Source organism: Eulemur rufifrons, chromosome 8 (assembly GCF_041146395.1).
Source record: "Eulemur rufifrons isolate Redbay chromosome 8, OSU_ERuf_1, whole genome shotgun sequence".
NCBI lineage: Eukaryota > Metazoa > Chordata > Mammalia > Primates > Lemuridae > Eulemur > Eulemur rufifrons.
The window spans coordinates 105,444,783-105,459,148 of NC_090990.1; the positions used below are offsets into that span (position 1 = coordinate 105,444,783).

The following is a 14,366-nucleotide window of genomic DNA, read 5'->3' on the forward strand; positions in this document are numbered from 1 at the left end:
AAATAAAGCATATATGCATACATGTTCATATATACACAGATGTTCATAATGTAATAACTTTATTTGTCATAGTCAGGAACTAGAAACAATCCAAGTGTCCATCAACAAGTGGATGGATGGATAAACAAACTGTGATATTATCCATACTCTGGAATACCACTTGGCAATAAAATGGCACAGATCACTGATACATGTAAAAGTATGGATGAATCTCAAAATAATTAAGCTGAGTAAAAGAAGCCAGACAAATAAAGAGTACATACAATATGATTCCCTTAATGTAAAATTCTAGGAAATACAAAATTCTAGAAAATACAGACCACAGAGAGATCAGTGGTTATTTGTGGTTGGGGGGATAGGAGGGAGGAGTTACACAGGGGCACTAGGAAACATTTGGTGGTGATAAGTATGTTCCTTGTCTTGACTTAATGTTTTCATAAAACTGCCTGTGAACTTTCTGAAATTGCATTTCTAAGGTTAATAATTATGTAGTTATTTACCCCCAGTTGACTCATATTTGTAGACCTTAATATTTTTAAATTGAGATATAGTTCATATATCATGTAATTCACCCTTTTAGAGTATACAATTCAGTGGTTTTAGTATATTCACAGAGTCAACCATTACCATTGATTCTAGAACTTTTCAGCATCCCAAAAAGAAGCCCTATACCCGTTATTAGTCACTACTTCTCCACAATTCCCCTAGCCCCAGACAACTAGCAATCTATTTTCTGTCTCTGTGGATTTGCCTATATAGGACATTTGATATAAATGGCATCATGCAATATGTGATCTTTTATGACTGACATTCTTTTCCACTTAGCATATTATTTTCAAGGCTAATACATGTTGTAGCATATATCAGTACTTCATTTTTATGGCTGCATAACACTATATTGTATGGATAAACCTTGTTTTATTTATCCATTCATCAGTTAATGAACATTTGAGTTGTTTACACTTTTTAGCTGTTATGAATAATGCTGGTATGAATTTTTTTGCACAAGTTTTTGTGTGATTATATGTTTTTAGTTCTCTTGGTTATAAATAACTAGGAGTAAAATGCTGGGTCATATGGTAACTGTTCAACTTTTTGAGGAATAGACCATAATATTTGAAGAGGTGCTGATGTGATTGTGGTTAGTGTAGGGCAAATTCTGCTAAATTAAAGATATTTTCTGTCCTATTTTTTTATATTGAAATATGTAAATAATTCAGCCCAAGTATTTTTAGAAATATTGTCTTTTTACTTCTGTTCAGAGTAACTTTTCCAGTTTTTCAAGACACAACTTGTCAAATAAACTGCCTCTGTGATTCTTTGAGATGTTTCACCAAAACTCTATAATAGTGTTCCCTAGTAGTTTTTACTTATGTAAGCTATGTCCTGAATACCCAGTTTTTGTTGTATGAACTATTTTTTTCTCTTATGCTTATCTATGTCTGCTCAGAGACAAATGACCTGAAGCTATTCTTATCCTTAGTGTTGATTTAGTAGAAATTTGTGAGGTGTGCTCTTTTTTCCTGTGTTCTATGGTTAGAGTACACTATTATTTTGGGATGAAAGTAGCCCACAAATACATTGACCATTACTATTAGTTTGCACTAATTTTCACTTTCCATATAAGTAGCAAAATGCCTCCTCCTGATATTAAAGCTACTTTTTTTTTTCATTTTGTACACAAGTGTTTATTTCTCAATTAAACATTCCCTTTAAACACAAAGAATGATTTCTAAATCTTCATAAAGATGAATTGAAAATGAAATCCCTTCAGTATAGTGTGTGTAATCACTGTGTTCTTGGTCACTACTAGCATTTACTGTTTAACATCAGAAACAAAGACAGGTTATTTAAAAATCATGCTACTGGATTTCCAGCTCTTCCTCTATGACCGGTTCTATACTGATCTGCAATGTTTAAAAGTTTACATCACCAAATCGAAGCAAGTTTAAGGTGTGAAATAGCTGTGCATTAAACACAAAATAAACAATAAAATTATAAGATATAGTCAAGTTCATAACGAATATAGGTGTTCTTATCATCATTGTAGATTCTTGGGTAATGTGTTAAAGCTACTTTTGAGGTTGGGTCCTATAGAATTTTTATATGTTATTAGCTATGATAACAATTTATAGTCATCTGAAGTATGAAATTATCAAAGCAGATTATTGATATGAGCCTTGGTGCTTGATTTTTCTTCTAGTCCAAAGTTTAAAATATTTAATTTTTACATTATAATGCAATTAATTGTTACTTTAAGAGTTGTTTTCTGTGAGCAGATGTTATGGAACTTACATAGTAAGGGAATTGTGGATCTTTTCCTATAGTTTATCTTAGTGAGCTAGATGATTGAGAACATGGAAGAGTCTATTCCTAGTTTTTCATTTACTGAAAGCAAGTATAGTTTTGAGTTTTTAAATGTTACTTAGGAATTTTGGGTCAAGAAAAACCTTGCTTTCTATACCACTTTTCGGACTAGAAACCAGTGATCTTTCTTGGAGACGGTTACTATTACAGAAAGCAAAGGGAAATAAGACTGATATGATAAGAAGAACAAATAGCTAAAATGAAAAAGGTGCTTTATCTCACCAGTATTTATAGAAATCTTATTAATGATTTTATTATGCGTTATTAGTTTTTGCTCTTCAGATTGGCCATTAGAATTTTTAAAACTTTTTAACAGTGTTGGCCTAAGTATGGGAGAATGCAAACTCTTATACTCTGGTAGAAGTAGAAATGGTTTACAGTAGTGCTCCCTTATCCATGGTTTTGCTTTCCATGGTTTCAGTTACCTGCAGTCAACTGTGGTCTGAAAACAGGTGAGTAAGGTACAATAAGATAATTTGAGAGAAAGTGACACAATGTTCACATAACTTTTATTATAGTATATTGTTATAATTCGTCTATTTTATTAATAGTTGTTGTTAATCTCTTACTGTGCCTAATTTATAAATTAAACTTTATGATGGGTATGTATAGGAAAAAACATAGTAGATATAAGGTTCAGTACTATCCACGGTTTCATGTATTCACTTCGGGCCTTGGAATGTATCTCCGTTGGATAAGAGGGGACTACTATATACAGACTTAGAGGGTAGTTTGGTATTGTCTAGCAAAATTTAAAATGCTTATACCAGGTCTATTTCTGTGTCACAGGATGTCTTTATATGAAAGAAAAGGAATGCTTCCCAACATATTTTCTGGGACTAGTATAACCTGATGCTAAAACCAGACAAGAATAGTACACCACAGGAAAATCATATGCTAGTTTACTCATGAACATAGGTGCAAAAATTCACCCAAAACACCAGACATAGAATCCAGTAATATGTAAGAAGCCAAATTGTGTTCACTGTGAACCAAGAATTCAAGGTTAGGTCGAATTCAAGGTTGACAGGAAATCTTTTAATGTAATTTTATAGATTAAAAATGAAAAACTATGCTCATTTTAATAGTTGCAGAAAAAGTATTTGATAAAAGTCAATATTCCTTCATGACAAGTATTATTAGTAAACTAGGAATAGAAGAAAACTTGTTTTATCTGCTAAAGAGTATTTACCAAAATCTTAGTGTAAAACATAATATTTAATGATAAAATGCTTGGTATATGCTATTTAAAATCAGGCACAAGAGAGGGGTGCCTGCTATCATTGCTTCCTTGCAATATTGTATTGCAGATTCTATTATAGTTAGTACAATTAGATAAGAAGAAATGAAAAGATAAGGATTGGGAAGGAAACAAAATAGTTATTTTTCTCAGATGATGTGATTGCGTATGCTTTTGGGTTTTCTGTGTACACAAATTATTAGAATTACCAAGAGTTCAAATTTTCTGTATATTAAGGTCAATATACAAAAATCAGTTATATTTCTGTTACTAGCAAGTAACTATTACAACATAGAATTTTTTAAAAAGATACTAAGGCAATTAGAAAGTCAGTTCAGTAGAAAAGTGGACAAAAGACATGAAAGAAGAAAAGATAAGACATGAAAGAGAAGAAATATGAATGGCTGCTAAATACACACAAAAAAGTTTAGCTTTATTTGTATCAGGAAAGGCAAACTAAAACCACAATGAGGCCGGGCGTGCCTGTAATCCTAGCACTCTGGGAGGCCAAGGTGGGTGGATTGCTCAAGGTCGGGAATTCGAGACCAGCCTGAGCAAGAGCGAGACCCCCGTCTCTACTAAAAATAGAAAGAAATTATCTGGCCAACTGAAAATATATGTAGAAAAAATTAGCCGGGCATGGTGGCTCATGCCTGTAGTCCCAGCTACTCAGGAGGCTGAGGCAGGAGGATCTCTTAAGCCCAGGAGTTTGAGGTTGCTGTGAGCTAGGCTGACGCCAAGGTACTCACTCTAGCCCAGGCAACAGAGTGAGACTCTGTCTCAAAAAAAAACCAAACAAACAAACAAAAAAAAACCCACAATGAAAGAGTGATACCAGCGAAAGTGGCAGAGTAGGAGCTTCCAGGGGCCATCCTTCAAACACCAAAAAATTTGGTAAAACTGTCAGAATCAAGCTTATCAGAACTCTGGAAAGATAGTCAAATGTTTATAGCAACCAGTCTTTTAGCCAGGAGAAAGGGCACTGAAACAGGATAGGCGATCTTTGTAGTGTTTTAATTTACCCTAGCCCCACCTCCCTCCTTTCCGTGGCTACAGTCTTGAAGATGGCAGCCTGTGTTCTTCTGTTGGGGTACCTGGTTTCAGAAAGAGTAGATTGTTTTCCTAAGGGATTGTATTTGTCTGTTTTGACCTGACTTTGGGATTTCCCCAAAGAACTGCTGCCTGAGGCAAGAAAAAATAACAATTGGGGTAAACAATAGACACTGTTGGAAGCCTCAGTAGAAAAGCTGTGGAGTGAGCTTTTTGCAGGGAATAGGGGCTTTGAAAAGCTACTCTGTGTGGGGAACCTAGAAAGCCATGCTGAAACCTGAAACCAACAGAAAAGCCAAGCTTTTCTGTATGCTCAGAAAAGACCTGAGGGTGGAGGGGGGCGGCTCACGCCTGTAATCCTAGCACTCTGGGAGGCCGAGGCGGGTGGATCTCTCGAGGTCAGGAGTTCGAGACCAGCCTGAGCAAGAGCGAGACCCCGTCTCTACTAAAATTAGAAAGAAATTATCTGGCCAACTAAAATATATATAGAAAAAAAAATTAGCCGGGCATGGTGGCGCATGCCTGTAGTCCCAGCTACTCGGGAGGCTGAGGCAAGTAGGATCGCTTAAGCCCAGGAGTCTGAGGTTGCTATGAGCTAGGCTGATGCCACGGCACTCACTGTAGCCCGGGCAACAAAGCAAGACTCTGTCTCAACAACAACAACAACAACAAAAAAGACCTGAGAAGACCATTAGCTGGTCTTTAGGCCCAACACAAGCAGGAAGTGAAGGTTAAGGCAGATTTGTAAATGTTATGGCTGATTGTTGAAGGAGTGCCCCAATATCCAATCACAAACACCTGGGAGCATTTTTTTTTTCTTTTCTTTCCTCTTCTCTTCTTTTTTTTGTTTTTGTTTTTTGATTTTTTTTTTTACACATCCCAAATGTCCAGTTTTCAACAAAAAATTATGAAGCATGCAAAGAAACTTGAAAGTGTGCCTCATTCACAGGGAAAAACATTTAACAAAAACTACCCCTGATACAGAGAAGATTAGCATGGCCCCTGCGCAAGGATGACACGCAAATTCGTGAAGCGTTCCATATTTTTGGGAAAGGGGGGGTGGGGAAAAAATATGAAACTATTGTTAAAAAAAAAAAAATACCCCTGAAGAAGCACAGACATTAAACTTACTAAAGAAAAACTTTAAATCAACTGTCTTAAATATGCTCAAAGAACTAAAGGATACCATAGGCAAAGAACTAAAGAAATCCAGGAGAATGGTGTTTCAACAAATAGAAAGTATCAATATAGGGGTAGCAATTTTAAAAAGGAATCAACTAGAAATTTTGGAACAGAAAATTGTAATAATTGAAATGAAAAATTCACTAGAGGAATTCAACAGATACAGAAGAGAGAATCAGTGAACTCAAGGATAGGTCAGTTGAGATTATACAGTTTGAGGAACACAAATTTAAAAGATTGAAGAAAAACAAATAGAGCCCAAGAGATGTGTGGGACACCATCAAGTGTACCACAACATATGCATCATGGAAAGGAGAGGGAGAAAGGCACAGAAATGTGTTTGAAGAAATAATTGCCAAAACCATCCCAAATTCACCAAAAGATATGAATCTACACACCCAAGGAGCTCAATTAACTCCAAGAAGGATAAACTCAAAGAGAGCCATACCAAAACACATTATATTATAATTACATTGTCAGAGGCCAGAGATAAAGAATCTTTAAAGCAGCAAAAGGGGAGCAACTTGTAACATCAAGTGATCTTAAATAAGATTACTTTCTGCTGATTTCTCAGCAGCAGCCATGGAGGCTAGAAGGCAATTGGATGACATATTTTAAAGTACTGAAGAAAAAACCCCCTGCCAAACAAAAATTCTAAATCTGGCAAACTGCCCTTCAGGAATGAAGGAGAAATCAAGATGTCTCCCGATAAACAACAGCTGAGAAGGTTCATTATTAGTAGACCTGACCTAAAAGAACTGCTAGAGAGAATCTTTTAGGCTCACCACAAATCTATTAAATTTAGTTTCTGGCATAAAGCCAAAGAATATGCATTTTAAATAAACCCTCCTATTGGTTCTTAACACACTCAAAACAAAAACCCCACAATGAGATATCATTCTGTATCTACCAGATTATTAAAAACTAACAACAACAACAACAAAAAGTCCTATGATGCAGAGTGCTTGCCAGGATGTAGCATAGTACAAACTCTTAAACACTCTTGGTGAATGTGTAAATTCGTACAGGCACTTTGGAAAATAATTTGGCATTACCTAGTAGAAGATGTATAGACCGTAAAATAGTTTTACAGATCACTAATAGAGTAACTTTTGTACTTTTGCAGCAGAAGACACATACAATAATCATAATGCCATTTGTAATAGCAAAAATCTGGAAACAATCCAGATGTTTAATTAGATTCTTTTTTCCTAATATGTGGTTTAATTCTGGTTTTTACTAGCTCTGGGACCATTTGGATCACACAATGTTTTTTCAAGATTTTAGACCATTTCTAAGTAGCAATCCACTGGACCAAGATAATAGAGCCAATGAGAGGGGTCACCAAACCCACACTGACTTCTGGGGACCAAGTCGACCTCCACGGCTACCAGTGACTCGCAGATACAGATCTCGAGGAAGTACTCGTCCTGATAGATCTCCAGCTATTGAAGGGTGAGTTGTTTTTGCATTCTCTTCAAGGGTAGTTTCAGTGAAGGATGTATTAGCATAATCTAATCCTTATGAGATTCTCATACTTACTACCTTTGTGGACAAGATGAAGATATATAGGCAGGATGAAAATGAAGCTAAATTGCATATTTGTACTCACATATTACCTAGTCTGTATTCACCTGGATTTTAAACTAAAGGGTGATAAACCAATGTTATAAGTCTCTAGTTAACATTTTTATTAATGTCTCAGATTAATATATAGATGTTATATGTCTTAGTCCATTTTGTGTTGTTCTAACAGAACACCTGAGACTGGGTGATTTATAAAGATCAGAGATATATTTCTTATAGAGAAATAAAATCTCTACCAGAGATTTATTTCTTGTTTCTTCTGGAGTTTGGAAAGTCCAAGGTCGAGGGGCCCACATAGGGCAAGGGCCTTCTTGTTGCATCATCCCATTATGGAAGGCAGGAGGGCAAGAGAGCACCCATGAGTGAGAAAGAACTCATCTTTTTATCAGGAATCACCCCCACAATAACTGATCCACTTTATTTATTTTTCCATTGAGGCGTTTTATTTGTAAGTATGTATTACATCCCTAGAAAAAGAATACAAGGATCTTCTGTCTTGTGTGTTTTCTTCTTGCTTCTTCATGGTCCATGATGCCAGCTGAAATTGTCAGTACAGTGAAACCAAACTGGCGGGATGGGAGCAGATTATTCTGCCATTTTTCTAGATCTTTGAGTTGCACATCAAATCTGGGGCTGATCACTCCACACTTGTTTAACCTGCCTGTGAGTTTCACAATAGTTTTCCCAGCTCTGTGATCATCGATGATTTCAAATTCACCAGTGTATCCATGCTTCATCATCACAGTTAGAAACCGGACAATGACTTTGGAGCACGGCCTTATAAGAATCTGACATTTGCCTCTCTTTTTGGCATTGTTGATGCTCTTAAGAGCTTCAGCCATGGCTGGACCACTGTGGCACACCATTATGGCATGCACACCATTATGGGAGCGCAGAAAGAGGCAACTGATCCGCTTTCATGATAAAGGCATTGATCCACTTGTGAAGGCAGAGCCCTCATGACCTAATCATCTCTTAAAGTTCCCTCCTTTCAACGCTTGGAGATTGAGTTTCCAACACATGAACTTTGCGGGGCACATTCAAACCACAGCTATATATTTATCAAAATTTTAGAAGATACTAAAAGAGATATGAAATATATTAGATGACATTAGAATTCAAAAAGATTTCAACAGGTTGGAGCAGTGGACTTAGTATGAAATTTAATAGGATAAATGTAAAGTCTTATGACTGCAAAAATAGTCATGCAACAAATGTTATTGAGTGTCTTTTATGTATGGGGCACTGTAGTAGGTGCTGGGAATACAATGGTGAGCAAAACAGATGGTGGTCCCTGATCTCATGGTTCCCATTTAGTAGGAATAATAAACATTAATTTTAAGTGTTTGCCATATGTGCAGGACAATGCTTCATGGTTTATCTACTATATCTTGTTCAATCTGTATGAAGTAATAGGTGCTATTGCTGTTTTCATTTTATATAAAAATAAACTGAGACAAAGACAAATAAAGTAACAGCCAGTAGTGACCCTAGGACTTGAACCCAGGGCTATATGAATCTAGTGCTGTACTATCTCATATGGCAGCCACTGGCCACATATGGCCATATCAGTTTAAATTTAAATTAATTAAAAGTTAATAAAACTCAAAATCCAAAATTCCTCAGTCCCACTAGCTACATTTCAGGGGTCAGTGGCCATGTGTAGCTAATAATTACTATATTTGGCGGCACAGATTATAGAAAATTTCCATCATCTCAGAAAGCTCTATTGGACAGTCTCTTCTAAAGTTTACACTCCCCAGCCCCACACTTTCTAGACTTTACTATTAACATTTTACTCTACTTGCTTTGTCACATATCTGTCCATCTGTCTGTTCATTAGTTCATCTTTTGTACATTTCAAAGTTAGTTGCAGACTTTCCTTCTTAGGACAAATGCAGGATATGGGAAATTAGATTTAATGGAATTGTCTAGGACAAAACTAAATGAAATTTTAGATTGTTTTAATAGCTTATGGTGCCCAGAGGTAACTCCGTTATATCCTGTGCCAGTTAAACTACATGTAGATTTTCTTTTTCTTATTTCAAAATATTAAGGATATACCAATATTTTTCTTAACATGGATAGCTTTTGTAATGTTTGAGTCAGGGCTATTAGTTTGCCCATCATCTGAATAGGGTACCCCTCCCCTCCCCCCTCCCCCTTGTATGATTTCCAGTGACTTTTACTTCCCTCTGCCCATGTGTGCCCATCGGTTAGTACCAGTTTATTAGAAAGTACATATGGTGTCTCTCTGCCTGTTTGAAACCCCATTGTTGAGCTTTTTTCAACTATAGTTCATCTAAACCTTTACCTCATGTGCTGTTTATCTTTTTTTTCCTTCCAACCCACTAGGCCACCAATTTTGGACCAGTGCTGTGGTCTGCTTTTCCTTGTTCCTTTACTAGGGGTTGGTTAAGCACTGCTAAAGGGAAATCACATATGTATGCCCATTGGTGGCCCTGCAGATAGTAAAGTGCATTTAATCTCCACTGGACTGTCAGTGCTTTTGATTTGTCTTTTGTTTTGCATTCCCTCAGCAAATATTTTGAATTTTATCAAATTTCACTCTCCAAATTTCCTATCCAATAGCTGATTCTCAGCGGCTGACTTATATTCTCCATTTTGAAAATTGGGGACTTAGGCATGAACTCCCCAAATCCCTGTGCCCAACTTCTCTATCTCAACATTCATTCTCTCTCCAGTCTCCTGAGATGAAGTGTCCTTTCTTTTTCTCAAGGCAAACCTGTCAGCCCATGTTCCTGACCCATTCCTTACCTACTTCTTCAGGATTTTGTTTCATCCGTTTCCTCTTCCTGCTCCCATTTCCCCCTTTATGCCCCTTGGCTACCCGTTTACCCTTTAGGTCCATAGTTTTTAATCCTAGCTGTACATTAGTGTCACTGAGGATATTTTTAAAAATACCAATACCTGGGCCCCACCCCCAGGGATTGTGATTTCATTAGTCTGGGGTGAGTCCAGGTATTGGTATTTTTTAAAAGCTCCCAAGGTTATTCTTATTGTTGCCAGGGTTGAGAATCACTGCTCTAGTTATGCCTAATCTCATTCTTTTCTTTTTTAATAAAATTTCTTAAGAGGTGTCTACATTTACTTTGTGTATTTTCTCATCTTCCATTGTTCTTCTACCTATTGTAGTCTGGCCTTCTTTCACTGTGGTGACTTTCTAATTGCAGACCCAATGGGTAGTTTAAAATCTTTATTGTAAAGTCCAATTCACTGAATTCAACTTCTTTGGTCTTTTTTTTTTCCTCCTTGAAATTCTCTACTGCTTTGACCTGCATGTCAGCACATTTTCTTCTCTGACTTTTCCTTACGGGTACTTCCTAAATACTGGTTTTCCTAAGATGCTTCCTTCATTCTGCTTTTCCTCTTACTCTACAACAGGGTTTCTCAGCTATTGATATTTTGGGCTAGGTAATTCTTTGTTGTGTGGGGCTCTTCTGTGCATTATAGGATGTTTATCATCATCCCTGGCTCTACCCACTCCATGCCCATAACACCCCCTGCTCCCACCCCTGTTATGACAACCAGAAATTTCCCCTAGGCCCAAAATTGTCCCTGGTTGGGACCCACTGCTCTATAAGAGCTCTCTGGTCATTCTCAAATCCTGTTATGGTTCTAATATAATAATTACCTATATACTGAAGACTTTCAGATCTGTATTCCTGTTTTGACCTTTTCCCCTAATTTAAGGCTTAACTATACAACTTCTTGTTACACATTTCGATCTAGGTGTTCCATAGATACTCCAAACTCACCAAGATGGAAACTAAACTTTTTCTTCTAAACTTGATCCTTTCCCTTTATTTTTGTTTTGATTGGGGATACCACTCTCTACCCAAGTTAGGAGCCTGGGCATTGACTTCAGATCTTCTCTGTCTCATCCACCCCTCTCATATACACACATCCTAATTAGTCATCAAGTCTTTCTGACTTTTTTTTTTTTTCCCTGAGACAGAGTCTCGCTTTGTTGCCGAGACTAGAGTGAGTAACGTGGCGTCAGCCTAGCTCACAGCAACCTTAAACTCTTGGGCTTGAGTCATCCTCCTCTGTCAGCCTCCCAAGTAGGTGGGACTACAGGCATATGCCACCATGCCTGGCTAATATTTTCTATATATTTTTAGTTGTCCAGCTAATTTCTTTCTGTTTTTAGTAGATACGGGGTCTCGCTCTTGCTCAGGCTGGTCTCGAACTCCTGACCTCGAGTGATCCTCCCGCCTTGGCCTCCCAGAGTGCTGGGATTACAGGCGTGAGCCACCGCGCCCGGCCCTTTCTGACTTTTATTTCCTATTTCTCAACTCCTGTTTTGACCAGCCATTTTTCCCATAGTTCAGTTCCCCATCATTTCTTGCTTGCCTCATTATTGCATTAGCCTCCTGACATTTTTCTCCTTCAAAGCTTTTCCATTCTTAAATTTATTCCCATATTAGCTTTGCAGGATTATCTACCTAAATTTTCAAATCTGTATACACTCCCCTGCTTAAAATACTATTGTCATAGGGTCCATAACTTTATATATAAGGGCCTCTGTGTTTTATAACCCTTCCATCCTCTGCAGCCTGGTTTCCTGTCACCTCCTGCTTTTCTTTTACTCCACCAATACCAAACTTACAGTTTTCTGTGTAAACCATGCTGTCTCGTGTTCTGTACATTTGCCTGATCTCTTTGGTCTGGCAGAAATACCTCTACTGCTTTCTTAACCCAATTAAATCAATACTTCTTTCAGTCAGAAATTTAGATAATAGTTTGAGGATATGGTTTGTCTTTGCTATATGATGTGTAGGGTGATAGCCATAAGACTTAAAGGCGAGAGCTTGAAATCATCTGTAGACTCATTTGTTCACATGTCTGGTAGCTAATGCTAGCTTGTGGCTGATGGTGTAGTTTGTGCTGTCCACTGGAAAACCCGCAGATGACTTCCCTTAGTTTTTAAGAGTCCATGTTAGGTTTTTCCTTTTTTGCAGAATGTCTGTTAATTTGGACTCGTCTGATTGTTTCTTCACTGGGTAAGAGTACCAAAGAGATAGTGATGTATCAGCGTATCACAAAAGGTGGCACATGATGTTGGATTGTCCCATCATGGGTAATGATAATTTTTTTCTCATAAAGGTACCCTTTCTCCTTTGTAATTAGTGTATAATCTGCGGTGATAACTTAGCAATTGAGTGAATATCTGGTACCCTAATAGTTTTTCACCTGATGATGTTAGCATCCATTGATGATCCTTGCCTGAATTATTACTGTAATGGCTATAAAATAATGATTTTCTATGATTTCTTCCACAGATACTAGGCATTCTTCTGTAAAAAAGAGTTCTTCTTCCTGCCCCACCTTATCTGTCTCTCTGTCTGGTTATTTATTTATTTTAGCATGGACGCATGGATTTTTTTTTTTTTTTTGGCAGGGTCTCATTCTGTTGCCCGGGCTAGAGTACACTGGCATGATCATAGCTCACTGTAAACCTCAAACTCATGGGCTCAAGTGATCCTCCAACTCTCTTATTAATTTAAGGACTGTGAACAAGGGCTACTGCCTAAAATGTTTAGATCGAACTACTCTGACCAAATTGGATTATTTGACCATCAAAATGAATAATGATTAAAATAAAATCCATGAGGCCAGACATGGTGGCTCATGCCTGTAATCCTAGCACTTTGGGAGGCTGAGGCAGGAGGATCACTTGAAGGCAGGAGTTTATTTATTTACTTATTTATTTTATTTCAGCATATTATGGGGGTACAAAAGTTTAGGTTACGTATATTGGCCTGCCCGCCCCCCTCTCCCCGCCCCCCAAGGGTAGGAGTTTGAGACCAGCCTGGGCAACATAACGAGACCTGAGACCCTGTTTCTACAAAAAGTAAAAAAAAAAAAAAAAAAAAAATACAGTTGGACGTGGTGATGTGCCCCTGTAGTCCCATCTACTCAGGAGGCTGAGGCAGGAGGATCACTTGAGCCCAGGAGTTTGAGGCTACAGTGAGCTCTGATTGTACCACTGTACTCCAGCCTGGGCAGTAGAGCTAAACCCTGTCCCTAAAAAATTAAAACAAAGCAAAACAAACTTTTGCTCAAAAATTTGCTCAAACTAATAAAATGTCACTGTGAATACATTAATTTGAATCATTCTTCCATGGTTGATTGCTGCCTTTTCATGCCGTAGAACATAGTGGTATACTGTACTGTGACATTGTCCCTTTGACTAATAGCAGAGAGTGGGAGAAAGACTTAAGCTTCCTTTTTTCACATGTCCTTTACCAGATAATCATATTACCTTACTTAGTAATGTGCAAATAATGTATAACTTGATGTGAGGGTGACTTAAACAAGACTTTTCTTACATATAACAGGAAGTCTGTAGGTAGGTAGCAGCAGGTTAGTTCAGTGTCTTAACCATATCAGGGTTGAATCTCTGTGATTCTATTTGGTCTTTCTTTCATACTTACTGCTTAGTGGAAAGAATGGGGAAAGGTTTGGCACCAGCTTGTTTACCCCCTGGGTTTTTTTTTTTTTTTGAGACAGAGTCTCGCTGTGTCACCCTGGCTAGAGTGCAATGGCATCATCATAGCTCACTGCAACCTCAAACTCCCGGGCTCAAGCAATCCTCCTGCTTCAGCTTCCTGAATAGCTGGGACTACAGGCACGTACCTCCATGCCCAGCTAATTTTTTCTATATATTTTTAGTTGGCCTGCTAATTTCTTTCTATTTTTAGTAGAGATGGGGGTCTCGCTTTTGCTCAGGCTGGTCTTGAACTCCTGACCTCGAGCAGTCCACCTGCCTCGGTCTACCAGAGTGCTAGGATTACAGCCACCACACTGCCCGGCCATTTATCCCATTTTTTTAAGGAAAGCAAAAACTTCTACTGCCCCACCCTTACCCAACACCTTCTACCTCCATACCCGCTGCCAAGAGAATTCCATTCAC

General features: G+C 37.7%; 2 protein-coding genes and 1 pseudogene across 3 annotated transcripts in view; 2 read left to right on the forward strand and 1 right to left on the reverse strand.

The window, feature by feature from the left end:
* RNF115 (ring finger protein 115) overlaps positions 1-14,366 on the forward strand; it is a 73,131-nt gene that overhangs the window by 33,016 nt on the left and 25,749 nt on the right. For both annotated transcript variants that reach the window (XM_069480726.1, XM_069480727.1), the window contains one exon: positions 7,083-7,294. In XM_069480726.1, the coding sequence (XP_069336827.1) occupies positions 7,083-7,294 (212 nt within the window). The remainder of the gene's footprint in view (positions 1-7,082; positions 7,295-14,366) is intronic.
* On the forward strand, positions 5,633-5,704 carry LOC138391079 (U6 spliceosomal RNA; annotated as a pseudogene).
* LOC138389132 (small ribosomal subunit protein uS8-like) lies at positions 7,894-8,292 on the reverse strand. The gene has a single exon (XM_069477313.1). It carries the CDS (start codon positions 8,290-8,292, stop codon positions 7,894-7,896), a length of 399 nt encoding a protein of 132 aa, XP_069333414.1.